At 50.8% G+C, this 22714-nt stretch overlaps 2 protein-coding genes across 3 annotated transcripts in view; one reads left to right on the plus strand and one right to left on the minus strand.

The window, feature by feature from the left end:
• The first annotated feature begins 13471 nt into the window (after nucleotides 1–13471).
• DUSP12 (dual specificity phosphatase 12) lies at nucleotides 13472–17082 on the plus strand. Its single transcript, XM_062618344.1, has 6 exons — nucleotides 13472–13793; nucleotides 13889–14002; nucleotides 14095–14213; nucleotides 15180–15276; nucleotides 15960–16146; nucleotides 16734–17082. Exons 1-6 carry the CDS (start codon nucleotides 13483–13485, stop codon nucleotides 16893–16895), a joined length of 990 nt encoding a protein of 329 aa, XP_062474328.1. The 5' UTR covers nucleotides 13472–13482; the 3' UTR covers nucleotides 16896–17082.
• Nucleotides 17083–17426: 344 nt separating this feature from the next.
• ATP6V1A (ATPase H+ transporting V1 subunit A) overlaps nucleotides 17427–22714 on the minus strand; it is a 30609-nt gene continuing 25321 nt past the window's right edge. For both annotated transcript variants that reach the window (XM_062618326.1, XM_062618333.1), the window contains exons 14-15: nucleotides 21605–21776; nucleotides 17427–19670 (exon numbers count right to left, since the gene is read on the minus strand). In XM_062618326.1, coding sequence (XP_062474310.1) covers nucleotides 19578–19670; nucleotides 21605–21776 — 265 coding nt within the window. In that variant the 3' untranslated portion in view covers nucleotides 17427–19577. The remainder of the gene's footprint in view (nucleotides 19671–21604; nucleotides 21777–22714) is intronic.

Here is a 22714-nt window from a genome sequence, read left to right on the forward strand (position 1 = left end):
ATCAAATCTGCAGTTGGGAAACTCTTCTTTGTCTGATGTCTGGTGTAACTACATGTCTGCAGACATGGAGAGCGTGGAAACAGGTAGCAACGTTCCATTCACACTGGGCTGTGGTGAAATCCTCCTACACAGTATCAGCAGGGAGGAGCCCCTTGCTAGCTGCCTTTTTAAGCCTTTGAAGATTCCTGTGGGGAGATGCAGCAATCCTTCCTCCTGATACATGAAGTCCGGTACAGATGCACAGTGTACTAGTGCATGGAACAGCACTGTTCCAAAAATCTAAGGTTAAATTTGCCACTAGAAGCACAGGGCCAACCAGGAAGTCCCTGCTCCACGGGATGAGATACTACTGTGCAGTATCTTCCCATCTCCCAGCAAGCTCTGAGCTCAGCAACCGCAGAGACACTCCTCCAAGAGGCAAGAAATGCCACCAGGCCCCCTTCACCTGCAAGACCCATGCACTGGAGCTCCAAGCTCCTGCTGCATTTAGATGCAAGGAGGAAACACAAACCCAGAGCTCAGGAATATCTTTTTTAAGCTATCCCCACTCATTAGCTCTGACAGTATCCAGATGGTGGCAATGCAAGGGTGGACTGTCATGTTGGTGGCCCTGTTCCAGAGGTCACCATGTGTAAGACATTCCCAACTCCTGGTTTCTGTCCTAACACATTAGGCTTAGGAGCAGCATCTAGACATTCGCTCTTAAGGAGCTGATTTCTGGAGCGCCTGAGAGCACCGTCCCTAATTGCAGTACACAGATGGGGTTTTACATGGCTAGGTAAGGGTGCATTGCTATGAACACCACTCTCACTAACCCACAAACCAGCTCCCCTAAGGTGTGAACATGCACATCCTGATGCTAAGCCTAAGGTGCCAGGACAGAAAGCTGGTGCTGGGCATCACCTACACATAGTGCCCTCTGCCACAGTGCCACCATCATGGCAATCCACCCTTGCTCAGCCACCTAAACATCCATGTGTGTACAACCTCGCAGGGCCGTGCTCTCAGATGCTACATTAAATACATCACTAAGTATCAATGTCCAGACCCTGCTCCTAAGCCTAATGTGTTAGGATTAAAAGAAATAGCTAGGCATATTCTACACATGCTGCTCTCCAGAACAGTGCCACCGACATGGATATTCTCACTTCCTTACCCACCTAAAACTCCATCTGTGTAAAGCCTCACCAGACACCACACTGGTGTGCAAGTAGGCACACACAGCAAAAGCAAAACTTGCATTCACATATCCTATCCTGCCGGCAGGTTCCCTCCCTTGTTTCCCTATTGGTTGGGTACTCCAAGGTTTACAGCCTGTCCAACACGTATGATCTACATGCCAACTGTCCTGCCTCTGGTTACATCTCCCCTTACTCAATTTCATAAGCCCCTTCCTCTTATTTTCTATCTCCTTTTATGGTTTGATTTTGTAACTCTGTGGCAGACATGTGGTACCCCAGCTTACTGTTTAACTACAGAACCAGCCTGCACCGGTGTAGTTTCATAGGTTGTACAAAGAGCATTCTTTTGAACCACAGAGTGTGTCTGTCACCCAAAGGTAACATTGTCTTGATCTACAGAATGTGTCTGTTTAAGTCATGGTATTTCAAACCCTTTGTTTTGTTCCCTTAGTAACTTAGCCCAAGCCCCAGTATTTCAAAGTCTTAATATTGCATAGCCCCATCTCCAATGTGCGAAAACCTTTCTCTCACATCAACACAGCAATCCATCCTTGCTTACAGACATAAAAGTCCATCTGCCTACTGCCTACAGAGTGCACTCTCGGGCACTCCAGAACCCAGCACCCTGTGTGTGAACGTCCAGACCCTGATACTAAGCCTAAGATGCCGGGACAGAAAGCTGGTAGCGGGCATGACCTACACATGGTCCCTCTGGGACAGTGCCACCAACATGGATATCCTCACCCACCTAAAACTCCATCTGTGTAATGCACTCCCTGCTGACCCACAGACCAGTTCCCAAAGTACAAATGTCCAGAAGCTGATGCTAAACCTAAGATTCAAGGACAGAAAGCTGGTGCTGGGCATCACCTGCACATAGTGCCCACCTCAACCCTGCCACCAACATGGCAATCCACACATACTTCTTTTCCTGCACTGGTTGGTTGTTTTTTTCCCCATGGAGTTGGGGTGGGTTTGCCTTCCCCCCCCCCGGGGGGTTATTTGGGTTTTGGTTGGTTGGGTTTTGGGGTGGGGATGTTTTTGTTGGTGATTTTTTTGGGGGGGTTCCCCTCTAATTTTGGGGGGGTTTTGGTCTTTTTCTTTCCCCTAGATTTTTTCCCCCTTTTTTTTGTTCCACGTTTCTGAACCCCATGGTTATTTTTTCCCCTCTTTTCCCCCCCCTCCCCCTTCCTCCCACTTTCACATCCCCTGACACTTTTTTACTTTTTCCCTACAGTTTTCTCTCCTCCTTTTTTTTTCCTTGCTCCCTTTCCTCTTTTCCTTTTTTTTTTTTTTTTGGAGGTTGGGGGCATATTTTTTGGTAGTTTTGGGGTGAGGTTTTTTGGGTTTGTTTTTTGTGTTTTTTATTTTGTTGGATTTTTTTCCATGGTGTTTTTTGTTCCATGCTTCCCCCCCCCCCTTTATTTCTCTCTCCCCCTTTCTCCCTCCCAGTGTTTTCCCATAGTTTCCCATACACTCACATCCCTCCCCACTTTTTTCCCCACCCATGTTTTTCCTTCTGGTTGGTGGGTTTTTCCCCACAGTCTCGTGTCCCCCCCCCCCCCAGACTTTCCTCCCCCATCCCTTCTCCCCCCCCAAGCTTCCCCACACACACACTTTTTGCCCCCCCCCACCCCACCCCACCACCCCCCCCGGGTTTCACTTGGTTTTTCTGGGGAAGGGGAAATTGGTTTTCTTGGTGTTTTGGGGGTGAGGTCTATTTGCCCATTTTTTTTCTTTTTGCTGAGGTTTTCCCCTGCAAGTTGTTGGCAATTTGTAGTTTTGGTTGGTTTGGTTTCTTGGTTTGTATTTTTTTGTTTGTTTGGGATTTTTTTTTGCTTTTTTCTTGGTTTCCTTTTTTCCTACATTTTTTCTTCCACCATGTTTTTTGTTCCACATTTTTTAACCCCACAAAGTTGTTTCCCCCTCCACTTCCCCCCCCCCTTCTTTCTTTCTCCACTGGTTGGTGAGGGTTTTCTATTTTCCACACTTTCCCCCCCTTTTATCCCCCACAGGGTGGGCTTTTTTTTATTTAATTGTTCTTCAGGGCTTTTCCCCCCCTTTCCTTTTTTTTTTTTTTTCTTTTTTTCTGGGTTTTCCCCAGGTTATTGGGGGGGGGGTGTTTGTTTTTTGGTTTGCGTTTTTTTTTTCTGGTGGTGGTGTTGGGTTTTTTGGTTCTTTTTTTTGGGGGGGGAGAGTATTGATGTGATTTTTGTTTTTTAAGGGGTTGGGGGGGGTTTGCTGGGTTTTTTCTTATGAATTTTTGGGGTATGATTTTTGTTGTCGTTTTTCCTCATGCCTGTTTGTGGTGGTTTTTTCTTTAATTTTTATTTTTATTTTGCAGGATGTTGTCCATGTTTATTCCACCTTTACCCCCCTACTTTCCACACACACACTTTCCTGCCCCCCCCCCCCACACACACTTCTTCCCCTACCCCTTTTTCCCCCCTTCTGGTTGGTGAGGTTTTTCCCCACAGTTCCCACACAACCACTTCTCCTCCCCAAACTTTCCCCACCCGTCACATTTTTCCCCCCACAGGGTTGTACCTCCCATCCCCGCACTTTCATTTATTCTTTAGGGGAGGTTGAATTTGGTGGTGGTTTTGGCGGGGGGGGGTTTTGCCCACCTCCCTTTTTTTGCTGTCCCCCCCCAGTTGCTGTGGAGCAGAAGGAGTGAGTGGAATGGAGGGAGCAGCTGTGTGGTGCTTCACTGCCCACCCAGGAAAAGTCACACCACCTGGGCTGCATGCTCCAACTCTGAAGCTAGTCCTGCTCCTGCTGCCTCCAACTCCGTGCTGTCCTGTGGGACACACAACAGCACACTGCTTAGCAGCAGTTGTGTCACTTTATTGAAGCCCCACAGAAGCTGAAGGAAAACATCAGCTCAGTTTAGTCCTAGGTAAACAGTGTGACTGAAGCAAGTACACCGCCGGCAGCTATGCACACCCAGCAGCGTCCCTCAGGGCAAGGCAAACGCTTCCTAGCCCCTGCACCGCACCTCATGTGCCCTTTGCGGCGCACACAAGCGCGGGTGTTGCGCTTTGCTGGTTTTAAGCTCTCTTCACAGCGGCCGCGGGCCCGCACACCCCTTCACCGCTCGCCTGCTGCGCAATGGCGGCGCGGCTCTGCCCGCCTCCCTGCCTCACGTAGGTCCCAGACCCCGTTCGCCTGGCAACCCCGATCTGCCCAGCAACCGGGCACCCGCCCTGGCCAATGGCACGTTTCCCTCGGCAAGGCGGCGGGAACCAGCAGCCAATGGCCGTGCGCGGTAGAGCCCCGAGGGGGATGTGCCCCGAAACGCGGGAAACTGCGGAGCGCGCCACAGCCTCCAGCAGGCGCCGCGGGCACGGGGGTCTGGGCAGCATGGGAGGATTTGGGTGTTTCCATTGAGCCACTGCAGCACGTTTCAAGCCCATTACTATTAATTGTCACCTTCCTCCTTTCATAGAATCACAGAATAGGGTTGGAAAGGACCTTAAGATCATCTAGTTCCAACCCCCCTGCCATGGGCAGGGACACCTCACACTAAACCATCTCAACCAAGGCTTCATCCAGCCTGGCCTTGAACACCGCCAGGGATGGAGCATTCACAACCTCCCTGGGCAACCCATTCCAGTGCCTCACCACCCTAACAGGAAAGAATTTCCTCCTTATATGAAGACTAAACTTCCCCTATTTAAGTTTGAACCCGCTCCCCTTGTCCTGTCACTACAGTCCCTAATGAACAGTCCCTCCCCAACATCCCTATATGAGGTCTCCATGCAGCCTTCTCTTCTCCAGGATGAACAGAGACGAGGATGCATGTGGGAGTGTCGAACGCTTTGCTCAAGTCCAGGCAGATGACATTAACTGCTCTACCCCTGTCCATCAGTTCTGTAGCCCCATCATAGAAGGCCACCACCTCACCCCTCCTCCTGCCTCCCTGAGGGCTTTGCTGCTCCTCACCCCTGCAAACCGCTTATTGCATTGGTGCTCTTTCAGACCACAGAGCTGCGGTGTTGCGCGTACCCCCTCACCTGCAGCATCAGTAGAAGCATCTAGGAGTTGATAATGTTGTGCTTGTGGGCGCTGAGGTCCTGGTAGGCACTGCCCATTCTTACGGCCGCTTGCAGCCCTGCGATAAATGTGTTCTAGGCAGCCCAGGTAAAGGTGTAACTACAACAAGTCTGGCATGAAGAGCTCGCCTCGTGCAGTCAGGCATCGCAGCGGTCCTCTTCTGTAGCTCTCTCCTGTTTCCCTGATGGTTTCCAGCTCCATAGTGGTACCTGCCATCACAACAGTTGCCTAAAGCTCTGAATTTGTTTTGAGTAACTCCCTGGTATTGCTGTCCACATTTCTGAGACGTGTGCTGTACCTACAGGTGGTGTCAGGTCTGCAGCTCTTTACCATTTCGAGACTTGTAGTTTGTATTGTTCTTGCTGATCCACGGGGCTTCAAGTGCTGCGAACCCCACTCAGCCCCCCCCGAGCCTTCTGGCACCCAGAATGTTTCCCAAGTCCTTCTCCACAGGGCTGCTCTGAATCTCTTCTTTGCCCAACCTGTAGCTGTGCCTGGGATTGCTCCAACCCAGGTATAGGACCTTGCACCTGACCCGGTTAAACCTCATGAGCTTGGCATCAGCCCACCTCACAAGGGTGTTGAGGTCCCTCTGGATGGCATTCCTTCCCTCCAGGGTATCAACCGAACCACACAGCTTGGTGTCATCGGCAAACTTTCTGAGGGCGCACTCAATCCCACTGTCCATGTCACTGACGAAGATGTTAAACAACACCGGTCCCAACACCGATCCCTGAGGGACACCACTCGTTACTGGTCTCCAGCCAGACATGGAGCCATTGACCACAACTCTTTGCGTGTGGCCATCCAGCCAGTTCTTTATCCACCGAGTGGTCCATCCATCACATTGATGTCTCTCCAATTTAGAGACAAGGATGTCGTGTGGGACAGTGTCGAACGCTTTGCACAAGTCCAGGTAGATGATGTCAGCTGCTCTACCCCTGTCCATCAGTTCCGTAGCCCCATCGTAGAAGGCCACCAAATCGGTCAGGCAGGACTACCCCTTAGTGAAGCCATGCTGGCTGTCACCAAGCACCTTGTTGTTTTTCATGTGCCTTGGCATGCCTTCCAGGAGAATCTGCTCCAAGATTTTGCCAGGCACAGAGGTGAGACTGACTGGTCTGTAATTCCCCGGGTCATCCGTTTTCCCCTTCTTGAAAATGAGGGTTATATTTCCCCTTTTCCAGTCATCGGGAACTTCACCTGACTGCCCTGATTTTTTCAGTATGATGGCCAGCAGCTTAGCAACTTCATTCACCAGCTCCTTCAGGACCCGCAGATGGATTTCATCAGGTCCCATGGACTTGTGCACGTTCAGGTTTTTAAGATGGTCTCAAACCAGATCCTCTCATACAGTGGGTCCAAGGTCTTCATTCTCACAGTCCCTGCATCTACCTGTTTTTGTTGTTTTGTGTTTTTTTTTGTCACTAATTCCCAGCTTCCCGGGTTAATGGCCTGCTTTTTTCCTTCATGAGCTAGAGGGGAAGCTTGAGGGCCCTGCACAGCTTGGGTCTGGAGCAAGCAGCCCTGCTTCCTCTCAGCTACCCTGACATCTTGCAGCCTATTAACAGCATCCTGCAGCTCAGCCACCTGCGGCAGGAGGACCCCCACCAGGGAGCACCAAGTGCAGCCCTGCCCATTGTGCACCTTTCCCTCACAAGACTGGTGCAGGCACTCTCTACACCCCGAGCTCTGCGCTGCAGCCTCCCCTCTCGTCTGCTCTGTCTGGGTGCCTCCGCTGGCCACTGCCGCGGCAGTGAGAGCAGAGCTCCCAGACCGGGCCCTGCTCATACGACGAGTGTTCACCATCCCGCTCCAACTACCGTGCCGCGCTCCTGGTCGCTCGCGCTCCCTGGGCAGGTTTTTAACCACTCAGGGCTGGTGCCGCTCCTCCTGGTTCCGCCCGCTGTGAGTCCCTGCTCGCCTCAGCTGAGCTGCCGGCTCCTGGGCAGGTCCTGGTGAGCACTTGAGGCTCCCTCGGTGGCTCCTGCCGCTCTGAGTTGAGGCTCCTGGACGCTGATTGAAGGCGTCCTCTCTCGAGCTACTCACCTCAGCAATTCAACTTATGAGCAGGCTTTCTATGTACTTTGTGTGGTGCTTTGTACTGACCACGTAGCCCTCTGATACGTTTACACGTCTTAATGATTGTCTTCGAAGCGTATGTAGTAATTTAATGACGTTTACGACAGAAAACCAATGCAGTTCTGTGTAGTAGCGAATGATTGAATTTCTGATGAAACTGTAGGCTTTTGTAGTGCTTGTGTATTTTTCCGGTTGGCAGTTACGAGTTGTATTCTTTCTGCAGTAAGGCTTGTACACTTGATTGTAGAGAGGGGCAATAGGATGGTAGATACCATTGTTTAAAAAGAAAACCCTAAATATTGCTACCTTATCCATTATAAAATCAGGTGTTTTGTGGCCTAAGCCTGAAATTTAGATTTTTTACTGGAATAAATTCCAGGGCAGGCTAAAAGTAGGTGAAGAAGCATGTGTTTATTTAATTAACATCCTTAGTTAACATGCCGAGAAGGTCTCCACCGTCTCCTCCCTCCTGTGAGATGCCGAGCCTCAGGAAGAGCGGGCTGGACGTGGCGTGGGCCTGCGCTCTGCCTTGCCAGGCCCTTTCTCCTCTTTGCTCCCGCTTCTGTTCCGCAGGGCCGGAGCTCTCCTGCTGGCTGCCCCTGCCAGCGGCCGCTCTCCTCTTCCTGCGCAGCCACAGGAGCCCCAACAGCATGAGCAGGGCGTCGGCAGCGAGCCAAAACCGCAGCGCTGCCAGAGAGCGCGGAGCGCGGCTCCTGCCTCTTCTGCTCAAGCTGATGCTGCATGCGCGTCAGCCGCTCCCTCTGCTGCTCCTGCTCCGCTTCGTGCTGCCGCAGGTTGATTCTCGTGATGACGTCTGACCGCTCGCTAACCCTCAGTGCGTAGCTGAGGATGCTCAGCACGGTCAGGATGCGGGCGACACCCAGAGCCATGGTCTGCAGGAGGAAGGAGAGAAGGGGTAAAGGCAAAGGCCTCAGCAGGGCTGGTCGGGAGGGAGATGGTGGCTGGCACAGCGGGGCAGGAGATGCAGGGGCCCAGCAACGGCTGTGACAGGGCACGAGGGAGCTGGCAGGCAGCAAGGGGAAGGCTGCTGAGCGCTGCACCGTGGGGACACGTCCTCACAGCCCGTCCTTGTGCACTCCTCGTGGCTGCCAGCCCTGAAGGCAGCATTATCCCCGCCCAAGGAGCTCCCTGTGGTGCCTGCACCCTCGCCCCGGCCTTTGAGAGATGGATATCCTCACTTACTTACACACCTAAACCTCAATCTCTGTAAAGCATTATTGGACGCCAGTATCTGGTGACCGAGACACCACTCCGTAAGTGCCTATGTCCAAACCCTGCTCCTAAGCCTAATTAATGTCTTAGAACAGAAACTACGAGCTGAGTATGTCCAACATATGGTGCCTTGCCTTCCAGAACAGCCCCTCCAACATGGATATTCTCACTTACTTACACATGTAAAACTCCGTCTCTCTAAAGCCTCACTGGACACCACTCTCTGGTGACAGAGACACCAGCTCCCTAAGGGCAAATGTCCAGAGCCTGCTTCTGAGCCTAATGACTTAGGACAGAAACCAGGAGCTGGACATGTCCTTCACAGGGAGCCCTCAGGAACAGTGCCACCAACATGGATATCCTCACTTACTTACCCACCTAAATCTCCGTCTCCGTAAAGCCTCACCGGACACCACTCTCCAGTGCCTGAGACACGAGCTCCCTAAGCGCCGGTGTCCAGACCCTACTCCTAAGCCTAATGAGTTAGAACAGAAAGATATAGCTGGGCATATTCTACAGAGGGATCCCTCCAGAACAGCGGTACCGACATCTGTATCCTCACTTATTTACCCAACTCACTCTCGATCTCTGTCAAGCCTGAGTAGACACCACTATTGGGTGACCGAGACACCAGCTCCCTAAGTGCCAGTGTCCAGACCCTGATCCTAAGCCTAATGTGCTAGGACAGAAAAAAGTAGCTGGACACATTCTATGCAGGGAGCCCGCCAGAACAGTGCCTCCAACATGGGTATCCTCACTTACTTACCCACCTCAAACTCCATCCCTCTAAAGCATCACTGGACACCACCAACCAGTGACTGAGATACCAGCTCCTAGTGTCCAGACCCTGCTCCTAAGCCCAATTTGCTAGGACAGAAACCAGGAGCTGGGCATATCCTACATATGGGTCTTTCCAGAAGAGTGCTTCCAACATGGATATCCTCACTTATTTGCCCACCTAAAACTCCATCCCTGTATAGCCTCACTGGACACGACTCTGGTGACCGAGACACCAGCTCTCTGCGTGCAAATGTGCAGACCCTACTCCTAAGACTAATGAGTTAGGAGAGAAACCAGGAGCTGGGCACGTTCTACACAGGTTGCTCTTGGAATAGTGCCTCCAACATGGATATTCTCCCTTACTTACACACCTAAAACTCCATCTCTCTAAAGCCTCACTGGACACCACTCTCCGGTGACCAAGACACAGGCACCTGAAGTGCAAATGTCCAGACCCTGCTCCTAAGCCTCATGTGTTAGGACAGAACCCAGGAGCTTGGCTTATTTTACACAAGGTGCCTCTGAAACAGTGCCAGGACCATGGATATCCCCACTTAATTACCTGTCTATAACTTCATAGAAAACTCTCTAGAAATCCTCCTTGGATAGCACTCTTTGCTTAACCAGAAACCAGCTCCCAAACTGCGAACGTCCAGAACCTGATGCTAAGAAGAAAATGCCTCAACAATTCAAACCTCAAATGACTGTTAGGAACAGCAAAGACATCTCTGTATGGCTGAATGGAATAGAGGAGCTGTTCTTCTCCCTTCTCAGCACAACACGTACCTTGATCCATAGGGCACCCAGGGGAGATACAGCCTCCCGAGGGAGGGGTCTCCTCTGCACTGGTCACTCCAGGGCTCTCGCTCCTGAAATACCCCACGGTCACCGTGGTGGCCCCGTCACAATGGGCTTCTCCACTGCAACCGCCACAGCTTTGTGATGGTGGCAGCATCGTGCCGGTGGCCGGTGGGGGACCAGCCTCTGCCCAGCCGGCTCACGGAGGTCCCTCACGGGCTGCTCTTCCTCAGCGCCTTTGCTCCGGAGGTGGAGCATGCGAGGGGTCACAGCTCAACCTGGGCAAGCGGAGCGGCGCGGGGGGCCCGGCTGGGCGGCCGGAAAGAGGCCTCGGGGGCTGGGGGGAGGCGGGGGCAGTATCGCTGGGGGAAGGCTCCGGGCCGCCGAGAGGTGCCGCCGCCGCCCCTGGTGCTGCTGCCGTCGGCCGCGGCCCCGCTGTCAACGGCTGTGCCCCCGCGCTCCCCGGGCGTCCGCTGCCACCGGACGGAGCGGCCGGGGGAGTCCGTGGAACGGCGGAGGTGGTCCCACCCAGCCCCAAGAACGGGCCCGTGCGACCCCCTCCCTACAGCAGCATCCCCGATGACGAACAGCGGCGCTCCCGGTCCGAGCCCTCCGAGAGGAGCCTGTTTCTCCCTTGATCCCTTTACCCTGCGGCCTCGCCGCTTCCCGGCGGTGCCCGGCGGCCCGGGACCCCGTCCCTCCCGCTCCCCACCCGCCGCTGTTATTCATCGCGGGCAAACAGCTGTGTCGTGTCCCCCCAGCCCTCCTCCGCGGATGGCTCTGTCCAGCCTTCCCCGTCCTGGCCTCGGGGGCTGGTCCTGAGTAACGCTGCTCGGCGCCCTTTGAGGGACCTGCAGAGTCAGCCTCGCTGGGAGACCAACCGCTATGCCCAGCAGCAGCCACGCTGTGCTGTCCAGCACCTCGCGCGCTCGCAGCATCCTTCATCCCGCAATAAAGGGATGGCTCCATCGCATCAAGTGCTTCCTCTTATTTCAGTCTAAACAAGACTTCTGCATTCCCTACATTGTGCACTATTAACACAAACCCTGGCGGCTCAACACGCGGTCCTGTGGCCAGACCCAATAGCGCTCTGGGGCCAGCCGTGAGCAAAATCATGAAAAGAAGTTGAAAAGCAAACCTGGAGCAGCAAGATAAGATGGAGCAACATCTGTAGAACTGTCGTGGTTTAAAGGGGACAGAGCATAAGTCTAGGCAGGGGAAAAGAACACTAACTAGCAGTGATGCACAATACAGGTGCTCAACACCCGCTGACTGATACCCAGTCTGACCTGAGCAGTGATCTGAGCCTTCTGGGTAACTGTCCCCAGTTTCTATCCTGGGCATGACGTGCTGTGGTATGGAATACCCGTTTGGCTAGTTTGGGTCAGGTGTTCTGGCTTTGCTTCCTCCCAGCTTCTTGTGCCCCTCCTCACTGGCAGAGCATGAGAGACTGAAAAGTCCTTGAGCAGGGTAAGCAATACTGAGCAACAACTAAAACATTGGTGTGTTATCAGTGTTATTCCCAGAATAAAGCCAGAACACAGCACTGCACCAGCTGCTGGGAAGAGAATTAATTCTGTCCCAGCCAAAAACCAGGACAGTATCCACCCCTTTCATGTCATGCCAGGTCTCACACTTCCCACCATCACCTTCCCTGCCTTTTGATAGAGATACACACACATATATATATATACATATATACTTATGCACATACAGAGAGGTACCATTCCCTTAGCCTGTGGAGCATCCCTATGGAAGCTGGTTGAGTTCATTTGGTGCACAACTCGTGGCTCTCTCTGTCACTGAAGTCTCACTGGGCAGGAGAGATGGCTGGTATGTGCTGTGGGATTGCTGCACACTGAGGCCAGTTCCAGATTCCATCACCACTGCACTTAGCTGGTGGTATCAAAGTTGGTTCTTTGTTACTGTGGTGATCTAAAGGGAGTCAGGTTCAGACTGTACCAGCTACTAGGAAGAGAATTAACTCTATCCCAGCCGAAACCAGGATAGTTTGTACCCTAAAATGAGGGTTTGGAGCCCCAAAAGGAGTCTTTCAACAGCAGAATCTGAGCTTTGGACCCTAAAAATGAGGCTTTGGGACATAAACTGGGGCTTTGAGCCCTACAAGAGGGGTTTGGACCCTCCAAATGAGGGTTTGGACACTCAAGATGCTGGTTGAATCTAGAAAATGGCTGGCTGGATCCTAAAAAAAAAAGAAACCCTGGAATCTGAAAAGGAGACTTTGTAAACTGAACCTGAGCCTTTGGACCCTGCAAATGAGGCTTCGAAGCCAAAAATTAGGCTTATGAAGCAAAACCTAAGACTTCGGATAGTCAGAAGGAGGCTTTGAAAGGAGGCTTTGGACACTATAAAATAGGCTTTGGACTCCAGAAAGGAGTCTTTCCTTTTCCCATTTCCCTCTCCTCTTCTCTCCTTCCCTTTCTTCCCTTCCCCTTCCCTCTCCTCTCTTCTCCTTTCTGCTTTCATAGAATCACAGAGTAGTTAGGGTTAGAAAAGACCTTAAGATCATCCAGTTCCACCCCACCCCCCCTTGCCATGGGCAGGGACACCTCCCACTAAACCATCTCACCCAAGGCTCTGTCCAACCTGGCCTTGAACACTGCCAGGGATGGGGCAGCCACAGCTTCTCTGGGCAGCCTGTGCCAGCACCTCAGCACCCTCACAGTGAAGAACTTCCTTATATCTAACCTGAACTTCCCCTGTTTAAGTTTGAACCCATTACCCCTTGTCATGTCACTACAGTCCCTAATGAAGAGTCCCTTCCCAGCATCCCTATAAGCCCCCTTCAGGTACTGGAAGGCTGCTATGAGGTCTCCACGCAGCCTTCTCTTCTCCAGACTGAACAGCCCCAACTTCCTCAGCCTGTCTTCATACAGGAGGTGCTCCAGTCCCCTGATCATCCTCGTGGCCTCCTCTGGACTTGTTCCAACAGCTCCATGTCCTTTTGATGTTGAGGACACCAAAACTGCACACAGTGCTGCAAGTGCGGTCTCATTCTTTAATGGTATTTGTTTTGTGAGCATGTGTAAGGAGACAGGACAGGGCAGGCGGGAAACCCTTTGGTTTTCCAAAGGATGAGGTGAAGACACACACTTACAGACACCGGGAGGAGAAAGCTGCACCGGCACCCGCAGATGTGTGAGGGTTATTATGGCCATTCCTTAAATACCGCTGAGGGATAACTAAAGCGGTGTCCTGACGGCTCCCGCTGATGGTTCGGGGGCCCATCCCCACCCCGGCGGGGCAGCACCCCCCGAGCACCGCCACCAGCGGCTCCCGGCTGCCCCCTGCCGGCAACGCGGGCCCCGCCACAGGGCCCTCTGCAGGCGCCATGCGCGGCGCCCTGCCCCTTCGCTGCGTGCCCGGCGCCATGGCGTGCCCGGCCGCCGGGATGGTGCCGGTGTTGCCGGGGCTCTACGTGGGCGGCGCGGGGTCGTGCTCGTCCCCAGAGTCGTTGGCGGCGGCGGGGGTGGTGGCGGTGCTGACGGTGGACGCGGAGGAGCCGCCGGCCGTGCCGGGGGTACGGGCCATGCACGTACGGGCGCTGGACGAGCCCTACGCCGACCTGCTGAGCCGCCTGGATGACAGCGCCGCCTTCATCGGCGCCGCACGGGCGGGTGGCGGCGCTGCCCTCGTCCGCTGGTGAGCGCCGCGGCGGTGGGGGACCGGTCGCTTCCCTTCCCTCCGTGCGGCGCTCCTCACAGCCCGACCTGTCCTGTCCCGTCCCGTCCTTGCAGCCAGGCCGGGGTGAGCCGCAGCGTGGCCGTGGTGACCGCCTACCTCATGAAGACACAGGGACTCGGCTGGGAAGAGGCCTACGCCGCCATCAGGGCCGCCAAACCCGACGCCGAGTGGGTCTCTTGTCCCCGCTCCCCGGCCGCCCCCCGCCGCTCCCCGGCCGCTCGCTGTCCCCTCAGCCCGCTCTCCTCTCGCCCCGCCGCAGGATGAACCCGGGTTTCCAGGCGCAGCTGAAGCTCTACGAGGCCATGGGCTGCGCCGTGGACACCAGCAGCGCCCTCTACAAGCGGTACCGGCTGCAGATGCTCACGGAGAGGTACCCCGGTGAGCGGCGGGGCCGAGGTGCGCCTCGGCGGGAGTCGGCCTTGGGCTCTGGCGGGTGCGTGGAGGGAGGCTTCGGGCAGTGTCCCGGGGAGGGTGGCCCCTGTGGGACCAAGTCCGCCCTAAAGGGAGCACAGAAGGCCGTGTCGGAGGTGGTTGACTTGGAGCGTTGTGCTCAAAGCAATTGGGTTGGCTCGGCAAACAGTCACATTGTGCTGGCCCTAAAGGATTCCCGCTCATCAGTGGGGAAAAATGTGTCTCTGAGAGATGCCTGAGAAAAGAGGTCTGTAAGGAACCGCTCTCTTCAGCAAAATGCAGAAATGATAACGGTCAGTTTGATTTGTTTCCTGATTTTTATGTACCTGGCTGATCAAAGTGAACATCCTCTAAAAAGAAGTCAAGAATAACAAAACTGGCAAATGCAGAACTGAGATAGAGCTCAAAAATCAAGATATGAAGCAAACTTGTATACTTTGATTTGCCAGGGGTGACTGCAGTAGAAATGTGTGCAGATGTGTAATCTTATAGAACAATCATAATCCATAGCTTTTTTGCAGGATCCGAGTGTTGCATATTCAGCATGACAGTGCTGTCTCCCCTTATGTGTCATTCTCCTTAGCAGGCCCTGTTCGTGAGCTGACTTGTGTGCACTGAAAGACTGGCAGAACTGTTCTAACTCCTTCTCTGCCTTTACTTTCTAAGTAAGAACATAAAGCAAAATGCAACTATTTCACCCTTGTTAAGGCTGAAGTCTAGATCCTGGTTCCTTGTATTAAGTGAATCCCAGTCTTAGGTGTGGTGGAGCAAGGCTCCTTCATTTTTGCCTTATCTAATGAACTTGGTGTGTGGACAAATGGATGTGATGAAGGTGAGTTGTGCATGCTGGGGCAGAGGTGTAGCGCTGTCCTGTCCCACATGCAGCACAGCTGCATCCCTCTGATTCACAACTTGGTACTGACACCTCTGCAGAACTTCAAGACTTGCCCCGAGAGGTCTTTGCTGTTGATCCAACCAGTGTATGTCAGACTCCAAACACAGAGGTTCTCTACAGGTGCAGGAAATGCAGGTACTGAACTTTCTCTGTTTCTCCATAAGATGTAATTTTGTAAAGGACTCAAAAGAAAAATAGTCTGTGTAAAGCACTGTCATTGATAGGACAGGGATGAGCTCTTGCCCAAGGTTCCATGCCGTGTGTGCCTCCAAAATCAGACAAATCTTATGGAATAGAATTTCTTGTTCCTTGGGGTTGTGTGCCACTTGTGCAGCCTGATTTGCTGCCTCCTATGGACCAGCATAATCCCACTTGGCTCTAAGCCGCTTGCTCTGAGACCATAACTTCTAGTTTGTTTTTGACAGTTTCTCCAGAAGAAACTTCCTGTAAATGTGTAGATTTACTGCATTTTAACTACCTTTTATGGCTTGCTTTAAGTGAAACTGAATAATCCTGCTGTTTCCTAGGTGTAGGTTTCTTCAAACATATGAAGTTTTTGTAGGCAGGAATTATTTGAAAACAGGTCTAGATAAAAGCATAGAAGTGGGGCAGAGCCCAAAGCTACACCAATCACTAGATGTGTCAAGAGAGAAATCAGTGCCTTCTAGACTAGACGAAAACAACCCCAAACCATAGGGTTTGCAGTCGTGTTTATTTACTGGCAGGAGGTCCTCATCCTTATTTCCTGTTGTCTATAGTTTCCCTAGTAAAAACCCAATTACTTTACTTCTTTTTCCCCTCTGTGTCGCCGTGTGCAGGCGTGCTCTGTTCCGTAGTTCCAGCATCCTGTCCCACACAGAAGGAAGTGGCCCGACAGCCTTTGCCCACAAGAGGATAATGGACTCTGCTCAGCTTTGTGGTGACACCCGTGAGAAGTGTACCTCCTACTTCACCGAGCCTGTGCAATGGATGGAGCCAGCATTGCTTGGAGTAATGGAAGGACAGGTGATGGGCAGCATGCGCTTTAGTCTTGGATTTTACTCTTTCTAAGAGGCAGAACAAATTGTTTCTGTTTCCTGATGCAGAAGCCCCCACACCAGGACCTAGGTCTACCAGCCTTTCTGGCATGAATTTTCCAGCTAGTGAATAGATTCTTACATATGCTTTTACAAGGAAAGGAGCTGTTGGTTGTGTTGGGCCGAGACCACTACCCAGGGTGTTGGGCAGGGTTTATCTGCTGTTTGGTTTTAGTGTAAGAAGACAGCTTGTGGTACTTAAATCTGCTGTGGTCTTGCACTGACTTGAGGCTCTCTGGAGACTGGCAGAACTGTCCTGGAACCACACCAGGTCCAAGTAGCTGCATTTCCACACCCTCCCTTCTGCCAGCAGAGCTGCCTGCTATAGCCTAGGGCTAAACAGCCCTGCCAGGTTAGCTTTTTTTGTCAGTTTTTCACCCCATTTACCTTTTCTGAAGTGTTAAAGGGAAGGACCTGGCTCTGCAGAGGTTGTCACAATGACTGTGCCATAGAAGTACACTGAAGTAGCTCTCCATCTGCACGTGCCTTAGACTGGGTCATGCTTTCTTCTTGCAGCTGCTGTGTCCCAAATGCACGTCGAAGCTGGGCTCCTTCAGCTGGCGGGGTGAGCAGTGTTCCTGTGGCCGCTGGGTGACACCTGCCTTCCAGATCCACAAAAGTCGCGTGGATGAAGTGAAGACACTGCCGGTTGGGAACTTCCACACTGCCAAAACCTGAACTGCTTGCTTCTCTCATTGGATTTCTTACTATCCACAGAGAACTGCCAGGCTGCAGTTGCCAGGGCTGAGCTTGTCACCTCCACCCCTTTGTGAGACAGTGGAATTACTTGCATATCTGCTCTGATCAAGCTTGCTGTATCTCTAATATGTATATAAAAATAGCAAAACACTTCCATCAAAGAGGTGTTACACACTGGTCCAAACAGGTACAACAATGCCTCAATACATTGTTTTGTGTGCTGCTATTTACAGGTGGGTTTCAACACCTTATTGAAAAGGAATGCTAACTTCTGGGCTTTGGCCAGCAATGCCACAGTGATCTTCCCATCCAGAGGTCCCAGTCACTTTGTCCAACATTCATATTTAGAGATTTCAGGAGGTATATTCCAGAGCAGAGAAATACTTTAAAGAAATGCCTAAAATGAAGTAGTAAGGCTTTAAGCAAGCTGTGAGCTGTCCTGATAGTATGCTGTGTATACCACAGGGGCACAGGGCTGGTTTGATGTAATAAAAGAGGACAGACAAAACCTACTTTAAATCAATTTTATTTTCATTGACTTCAACGTATTTTTTTTTTTTACTTTTCTTTTTTACACAATTTCCTGCAACATACATTATGAAATATACAAGATAAAGTAGGTGGTGGGGTTCTGCCCATCTTTTAGTTCCTCCCACAGCTGTGGAGGGAGGACCTACAGGACACAGTGAACATCAGAATCTCAACACTGAAAACAGACACAAACCAAAAAAGACAAAAATATATATGAAACTGTTTGAACTGGTCACACTTCAGGGCCAGGTACAGCACAATAAATATTAGAACTGCATTATCATAGACATCTTCTGTAAAGTTTTTAACATCCTCTATTTAAAGAGATAACATCTGGTTTCTAGCATGAAATGCTACATAGTACAGTGGTGAGGGGTACAAACAATGAGGAATCCAGCAAGGGCTTGGACAGTGACTACTCATTCACACATGCTCATTGGTAAAATAAGCAGCATACACCAGAAGTTCAGTGAGCTGTAAACTTAACCATTCGCTACCAGGATATCGGCTGGAGGAATACGTGCTTTTGGGAGGACCAGAAGTAGTTAATCCCTTTAACTTTCAGCCTGGCTCTCCCGCAACAAACAGCAAGTTGATACTGTAATGGAAGTGGCAGCATTTGGTCCGTAGTGCAAGATCCCTTTGCGTCACTACTGTTCAGAGCTGGCAGCAATACCTCAGCGCAGAATTCATGCGCAGCGATGCCACCCGCATGGTGTCACCAACACTGGGTACTGCTTGGTGACATAAAGCAGTAAAAAACATTATCTGGAAGCCAGCTGGGTGCAGGCAAACAGCACTGGATGCCACCCGACACAAGTGAGGCAGGGACTGGAGAGGATGCAGGCATTTCTGTCTCCACAGCAGTGGGCCCCTGGAGTGTGACAGAAAGGCTGCCCTATGTTCATTCCCCACCTCTTACTAGTTTTGCCAGTCAGCAAGCCCAAGAAGCAGCGGTTTCAGCTGCTTGACAAGAGTGCTTCCAGAGCACAAGGCCAGAGTCACTGGTTTCTCTTGCATTGCCATCAACGCGGCAGGAGTAATTACATTTTGCACTTTCCAGCCTTCCCCCTGATCATCCCCCGCCCCCAGTTTAGCATCATACATTCCTCTTACATGAGAACCAGGGACCTTCTGTGCCACCACCAAACCGGCCACGTGAGCACAGGTGGAGGAGGAAGGCTGGGCACACGCTTTCCCTTCCTTAGCACCATCTGGGCATTGCACTGGGAGGCAGAGCACCACCAAGGAAGGACTGCCTGCCTGGTCCACATGCATGGCATCTCCAAATTTACCATCTACATCCTGCAGCACATGGCAGCAGTCACAAGCTTCACTAACTAAAGCAGCTGAGTGTCATGAAATCTTACGGGGTGAGTGGGAGGCAAGAAGGTCAAATTCTTTTGGAAGCTGAGCACCTATGGCTTTGATTTTAGCTGATGCAGAGCCCAGCAGTCCTATCTGTATTAAGTAGGAAGATAAAACTCTATTTCTCCAGGGTATGGAAGTACACTGGTCACTTGTACGTGCTCATCTTCTAGACAGTCACTTCTTGGAGAGATGTAGAACTACCACGTTTAAACACCAACTGACTCGGCTGAGGGCTGCAGAAGGGAAAGAGTAGTGAAGAACTTCTGGTTGTATCAATGTATCAGCAGAACACGGTCAAAACCTCTTTGAGAATAGGGAGTTCTACGTCGTGATAGTCAGCAAAGCACCAGATGTAAATGCCCTTACCCCTGCCAGCTCAGAACGTACCGCGTGACTGCATTAAGATGTATACCTCCTCTGCCAGTACAGCTCAGCTGGATACATCACAAGGTGAAAGACCAGTTACCAAGAGAGCTGGGAGAGGCAAAGTGAAATTCTTCCCACCCTAGAAGCGTACAACAGCATTTCTTCACTCAGCCAGGCCCATTCACACAACACTCACCATTTCAGACACACAAAGCAATGCCAAACACAAATTAGGAGGAATGTTTTGTAAGGACACTCTCTGAGTATGAACAGGGAAAACATAGGGCTATTTATCAACTCAAGTACTGTTGCATCATTCTTGTAAGGTAGGGAAGCAGAGGAGCTGAGATGAGGAATTGAGAGGACAAACTGGAGTGGTCACAGAGGTCAAGTCTAGTCTTCCAGACTGCGAAACGCATTCTGCATATCCTCAAACAGCTGAGCATAGTCCGCCTTGATTTTTGTTTCACCGTCTTTGACGGGGTCCTGAAAGATAACACAGGAAGTGAACAGCTCCATGAGGAAAAGCCTTGGGTACTTTAGACAACCCTGCTTTGCCAGTGCTGTAATTTCTTGCCCTTGGGACTAACCCTTGCCAACTGCAGAGCAAGCATTATAGCTCCCGTCTGTCTCACTGACAGCCACAAGGTTTGAATCTCATCCTCTTGCCACATTCAGGGAGCAGGCAGAATGGATCCTGGACAGAGATTTTCTTTCATGAGCAGTGGTTACCTTATTGCAAAGCAATTGATTTGGAGAGGATTCAGTAATACAGAGGGTCTTGGTTAATGCTGTGTGACTGAAGAGCTGCAGTGGTTAGTACAAACTCCTATCCCCAAACCAAGCGGAACAAGCCTCACTGTGACTCAGAAATGCTCTGCTGTACTTTCTGGGGTGCATCCCCTACTGAGTGAAGAAGCTACTTTGCCATCACTCGGAGGTCACTTGGTTCCAATTAAAATCTTATTGTGCAATCAGAAGCTCAAACCCCTCTTTGCACAGCTTCATTTTCTCAGAATACTTTTCATGGAAGACAAAGGCAAAAACGTTAACAATCAGCTTTGCTCTGAGGCTGCAAGGCCTTCCTGTGAGAAGCAGTAACTGCCAGGCTCTGAAACCTGCTCAGTACCTTCACCATTCCCCTCTCAGCACTACATTTCTCTGGGCCAATGCAGCTCTTGGGAAACACAGAGGACCTACATGCGTAGATGCAATCCTCGTTCGTTGTCTCTCCAAAACACACAGACTGCAGGATGCTGGGTATTTAAATTCCCATGCCTTTTAGCCTGTTACCCAAGAATGTAATTTTCCTTTCATAACTACTCCTGTATTAGAGGGCCAGCTCCCCTTAACATGCATTCTCCCCCTGGCTTCCCTTTTTCAGTCCACCATTCTGTTGTATGCCAGACGTCTTCTCGTGGCCATGGTTTGTAAAAAGTGTGTCACTTCCCCTGTCTCTATACAACCAGCCCTCAAAGAAACTCATGTCCATAATGTGCATCTTGTTGTGTTCTTGATGCTTTGAGAATATATACCAGGGATCTGCTTACTGCAGAAACAAGCCAAATAAAAAACCTCCAGGAACAGAATCCATTGGCACACCAGAACACTTAAATTTAACATAATTTTATCCTATGGTACTTGAAAGATTTGCAATGATGGCTTACAAGAGTTATAGCAGAGTAAGCATTATTCTTCACAGAGATTATTCCTTAGCTACTTTAACATCAGTTTCTTGGCATGTTTAGTCAGCATCACAGGTTACTGTCCTACCAGGAGCTGCTCCTACACCAGCATGCTCTGGATCAGTTTTAGGAAAGCCGTACCCTAAGAAGATGGCTTCTGAAGTTACCCAGAGCAGGTGCTCCAAGGCACTTGTTTTCCCTTCAGCTCACATTGAAGTCACTTCTCCCTTCCCCTCCTCCTAGTTACCTGCCTTAAGTCGTGAAGCCAAACACAGCATACATCATGTATTGCTGCAGACTGGCATTTCTTTCCTTAACTTCCATTCAAGAGTATGCCATCAGCATTTCTATCATACACTTTTTAGCACATTCCTGGATTTAAACTTGAGGCTGCTTTTATCTGCTAATTCTCCTTAGAACATATTATGATTTTTTACACAAAATTTTATCACAAATCCCCCAAATAAACAGGAAAGGTACTTGTACTAGTACCACGATACACGTCACATAGAAGAGGCTCTCCAAGATGGGAGTGCCAAGGCTATGCAGCGTGCATCACCTGCCTGGTTTCTGTACTGACCATTCTTGTGCTCACAAACTAAAACCAGTTCTTAAGGGCATTCAGAAAGTCTCTGTTCACAGACCTTTATGTGAGGCAACTGATGACCACCTTTGCCTTCCAGAGGCACTGGAAGCTCACAAAAAGCAGCACAACCCAGTTCCTTCCAAACATACCTTGAACTTCATGGAGGTAAGTCTGTAGAGGATCTCGCTCATGTTCTCTCGGATGATGGACCACGTGATTTTATTGTCACTCTGGGCTGTGGTTTCTACAGCACGGCGTGCCATGTCATAGAATGCAATCATATTGGAAAGCATTCCCACTGTTTTGTAGAAAGGGCAGAACCTGGTGGGATGCAAAAGGATTGATCAGGCATCTTGTCACAGTTAACAGGACTTTGCTCCAGCCTTCACAACTCTGAGTTCTCACCTGACAGAAGGGGCACTAGCCTGCTTTACTCCAGGCATTTTGAATATACACTGCCAAAAGACACGTTTTTAAACAAGCAAATCATAGACTAGGACAATCATATTGGAGGGAGGTTTCTGAAGTAGCACCCAAACACTGGGCAAAATAGGAGAGAACAGGAACCATGGCTGCAGAAAGTCTCACTTTTCAATCTGTGCCAATGCTAATAAGAAAGGGAAAACACCAGAGCAGCCAACGGAATTCCTCCTTCCTGTTTTGTCCATCATGGGAGCAGACTTCCTCCGAGCAGCCTGGGATGACCTGACAGCTCTGCAAGTTTCTTTGCTCACAGGAAAAGGAGTGTTTCTATGACAAGAACACTCCACATACAACCCCCTTAATTCTTAATGGGTGGATGACTGCCATGGAAGATGCGTCATTATTATTTATACCCTGCAACACCCTACTTCATCTGCTTCCCTATCACTTACAAGCATGCTTGCCCTAGTAACCTAATCAAAGGCACGCACTGCTACAGAACAATGGACATCTACATTTTTAGTGATGAAGTACTTAAGACCTCCTGATCTACCTGAGCAGGGGAGCGAGATGAAGTACAAAAGGCCCCTTTGTAAGGCTCTTAAAAACACAAAGACAGCATAGAAAGCAGCAAAGCAGACAGGGATAAATATCACACTAGGGAAAAGATCCAGTATTTTTTTTCCTATGGATCTAATTTACTCAGGAATTACGCAACAGTAACTGAAAGCAGATTCTTGCAATCCCCCATGTACGGACAGAATAACCAGGAAGACCTTGGATGTTGTCTCTGAAAATAAAGTGCTCCTCTCCTCCTAAGGAGGACATGCTATGGG

This window comes from Pezoporus occidentalis, unplaced genomic scaffold (genome assembly GCF_034315485.1).
Source record: "Pezoporus occidentalis ecotype Australia unplaced genomic scaffold, CSIRO_AGI_Poc_V1 ctg104, whole genome shotgun sequence".
In the NCBI taxonomy this organism is placed as follows: Eukaryota; Metazoa; Chordata; class Aves; order Psittaciformes; family Psittacidae; genus Pezoporus; species Pezoporus occidentalis.